Source organism: Scomber japonicus, chromosome 4 (genome assembly GCF_027409825.1).
Source record: "Scomber japonicus isolate fScoJap1 chromosome 4, fScoJap1.pri, whole genome shotgun sequence".
NCBI classification, from domain to species: Eukaryota; Metazoa; Chordata; class Actinopteri; order Scombriformes; family Scombridae; genus Scomber; species Scomber japonicus.
In genome coordinates, this window is record NC_070581.1 from 21,346,103 (window position 1) to 21,349,963 (window position 3,861).

The window sequence follows — 3,861 nt, forward strand, 5'->3', positions numbered from 1 at the left end:
TTAAAAAACAAATTTGAGTTGAGAATATAACATTACATACTCACAAATGGCTTCAAAATTACTTACAGTACAAATTACTTACAAGTCAAAATATGTTCTCAACCAAATGTGTCTCATCCACAAGGTGGCACTATCATCTAAACAAAAGTTTCCCAAGAACAAGGAATACAAATGAGAGGAGAAGTGAGACTGTAGGAAGCCAGAAAGTGGAACTGTAGATTATGATTGTGTATCATACAGTGTAATGTGCCATACTGGACACAGAGTGGCAGCCTCACCTTCACTATTGAGTTTTATCCTTACAGACAGTCAGACACCTGTTTCTTGCTTCAGGGGAGATTTTACTTACAAAGAAGACTTGCCAAGATGTTTATTTAATGTCAATATATTTAGTCTTATACAAACATTTACAGATGATCTAGATTTCCAATATTGATTTAGCAGTTTATTCTGCAGTGAATTCACAGTGACATTTTCATAATTTATAAGACTTTTTTATATCCTATGGCATGATATTTTTCTTGGTAATTTTTGCTGCAAAAACCTGTATGTAGGCCTATAATATTGTCATAAAATTACTTGAGGGGTACATTGAATATATAGACAAAATGTATGCTATTTGTCTTTCACTAATCACTGACTGGCCAGTGTTTGCTACATTACCTGCAAAAGTGATGGAGTGTAATCTGTCGCCGAGCATTTGGTGCTAATGTTGACTCTGCTAGCACACAAGGTGAACAGCGGTCAGGAGCGTTTCTTTTATAAGCTTTCTGTCCACAGCAGGCTGCACTGTAACTGAAACTACAGTCTTATAAAACCTAGTGTGTCCTCTTGTCTGTCACTGTTGTTAAAATGCACAAATCCAGACAAAAAAATCGGAAGAAAGAGCAGACCCAGAAGATCACATGTTTTCAAAAACCTCACAACAGTCCTTATGTCCTGTCAGTGCCCTCCTGCACCCCACGTGTTTCTCATCTAAACTGGTGAGTACTTTTTAACCACGTCTGTCTGTTAATGCTACATTAAGATTTGCATTCTGCTCATGTTTTCTCGTGGATTGAGTTTAAAAGCAATAGCAAAATATCAACAATGAGATATTAAATACAGTATATATTAGGCTACGTTTATACAATTGTATTTAAATGTATCGCACGACCGCAATTGTTTGTCAAACAGGTTTAAATATAATATAATTGATACAATATAATTGATATTGGTACAGATACAGCCTGGCTGCGTGTCAGTTTGCGTTGCTATTATCACGTTATGATTGAAATTGGGAGCAGACCTGCGCTCTTCCCGAGTTAATTAAAACGCCCCCCTGATTGGACGGGCGGATAATCCCGGCGGGCCTCGTGCTCCTACTAACTTGCGAGCAGGGCAGAGCGCGAGTCACAATCTGCCCAAGGCAAGGGAGGGCAAGGAGACGCGCGAGAGGAAACCGACTGTACCAGGGGGGGACACGAGCGCTCCGGTCTCACCGAGCACAATTAGAGAAGTGTTGTTGAACGTGGGCTATGCGCGCAACAAGGGGGGAGCGCAGAGTACAGAGGAGGTGAATGCATGTAGAGGCTCAGCTTCAGATTCACAGCCTCCTTCTTGAAGAGTCACAGCACTGACAGAGGAAAGGAGTGAGGGAAGAGAGGGAACTCCTAGAAAACAGCAACTCTTGGAGAGAACTAGTGAGTACAACCTACAGTCTTCAAAAAAAAAGATAGGATAAAGGGGGGAAAAAGCGGAAGAGTAGACTTTTCCTGGTCAGAATCTGCTCTGGAAGAAAAAACATGAATGTCAGCGAAGAGAATCTGCTCAAGTCCATCAGCAACGATGCGCTCCTCGACCTGACGCAGCGCTACGGACAGTCAGCCTTTGGGTTTGGCACTGGCCATGGTGCTGGAAGTCCCGGCCGGTTCCAGCTCACACCAGCCACCGACTTCCTCTCCGGGCAGACCGCGAAGTCCAACGAGAGTGGCGGGGAGCACACGAGCGACGACGAGGACGGTTTCGACTCGTTGGACTCCCGGAAGAGGGGCTCGTCGTTCGGGGACGACAAGCCCGGGGGGCCCCTCGCCAAGAAGTCCAAGGAGCAGCGGTCCCTGCGGCTCAGCATCAACGCCCGGGAGAGGAGGAGGATGCACGACCTGAACGACGCACTGGACGGCCTGCGCGCCGTTATCCCCTACGCCCACAGCCCCTCGGTGAGAAAACTCTCCAAAATAGCCACTCTCCTCCTGGCCAAGAACTATATCCTCATGCAGGCTCAGGCTCTGGAGGAGATGAGGCGGCTGGTGGCTTATCTAAACCAGGGACAGACTATAACTTCACCAATCCCCACCGCCCTGGCGCCCTTTGGACAAGCTGCCGTCTACCCGTTCTCGGGCTCTGCACTCGCCACCTGTGCTGAAAAGTGCACCACTTATTCCGGGACACCGTCGAGTCTCTTCAAACACTGTAACGACAAGCCTTGATTTGCTTTAATTCTCTTTCCTGAACTTTTACCTATACTACACCCGCGTCGGTCTCCCAACCACTTTAGTTATTTTTGAATCATTTTGTGGAGAAAAAAACAGTTTTAGTCTAATGCATAATCTTAAAATATGGTTAAGTAATAATTCTGCAATGTTTCATCCAGGTTTAACGGACGCTACATAGGAAATAAACTGTTTAGGCCTTCTTATAGGATAAAGTTCCACCTGTCACTCTCTCGCTACACAGAGACTACAGGCCATGTCCAAATTATGAGTTTTGGTAAATTTCTGGAAACGTTTTGTTATAAGCTCTTATTTGTAATCTATGCAACATTCAACAACAACAATAACACGACAAGTAAATGCCAGGAAATGCGACCCAATCTCGATTTTTAGATTTAACACAATTATGACTGTGCTGATGCTATGTGGGGGGCGAGGAGGAAACAAATGATGATGTAATGTTGGCTGATATATTTTCTGAAACGATGTATTGACGATTTTTTAAGTTATTGCACATCTCACATGATTGTATTGTACAACTGTGGAAAAAAATACTTAACTCCAAGCCCGGCTATACTCATGGTTATATAACTACAGCCTGTACACTGAAGAAGCGTTTTGGTTGTGTTGCAACATGGATTTCATATATTGTTTATATGTCTTTATAATTAAAACACATATCTATGCTTGGACTCGGTTTGCTTCCTTCCATTTATGAGCTTTACATCTTTACACTAAGCACACATTTAAAAACAAATAGACACTAAAGTGACAACTGAAAATAGCAGTCATAATTGCATACACAGGCCTAAATAAGGTTCATTATCCAAAATGACTATTTCAAACATATTACTTTTGCTCATCATCATGTTTTGAATATTATATGTTACTGAGAGCTAATATACTTTTTACACACAACTTTAAAAAGGTGTGTTTAAATTAAATATGAAGACGAACAATAAAATCAAATGTAGCCCTTTGTGGACAAATTCTAACAAATTTGTGAATCACATAGATCTCACGCTGCTAAAATGATTTCCAGATCTTACTCTGTGAGTGGCCCTCTCAAAAATGAGTTGGCAACTTTCTTTTTTTGCATGAGAAGCCTCTGACATGAAGAGATAGGTATAAACGAGCTCAGTGGGGCTGGTGGGGCCCGTTTGGCACGCAGTGGGGTCGGTGGCGCTGAGGGGAAGGGCGCAAGAGCCGCCCGGGGCACCCAGGACCTGTCTCTGGGTATTTGGGTGATTGCATGCTTCCATGGTGGGCTCTTACACCCTGGACAGCTATTAACACGATTTCAGCTCCTGTCTCCCCGCTTGACTTAATTCAGTGAACATTACAGCCAGTTTTCGTTTGCAGGTTGATAGACTGGATGAATTTAGAGAAG

At 43.3% G+C, this 3,861-nt stretch overlaps 1 protein-coding gene across 1 annotated transcript; it reads left to right on the forward strand.

Annotated features, from left to right (window-relative positions):
- The first annotated feature begins 1,784 nt into the window (after positions 1-1,784).
- On the forward strand, positions 1,785-2,468 carry bhlhe23 (basic helix-loop-helix family, member e23). Its single transcript, XM_053317143.1, has one exon. It carries the CDS (start codon positions 1,785-1,787, stop codon positions 2,466-2,468), a length of 684 nt encoding a protein of 227 aa, XP_053173118.1.
- The last annotated feature ends 1,393 nt before the right edge of the window (positions 2,469-3,861 follow it).

Coding starts and splice junctions, on each gene's coding strand:
- bhlhe23 (XM_053317143.1), top strand. CDS start 1,785: ATGAATGTCAGCGAAGAGAATCTGCTCAAGTCCATCAGCAACGATGCG.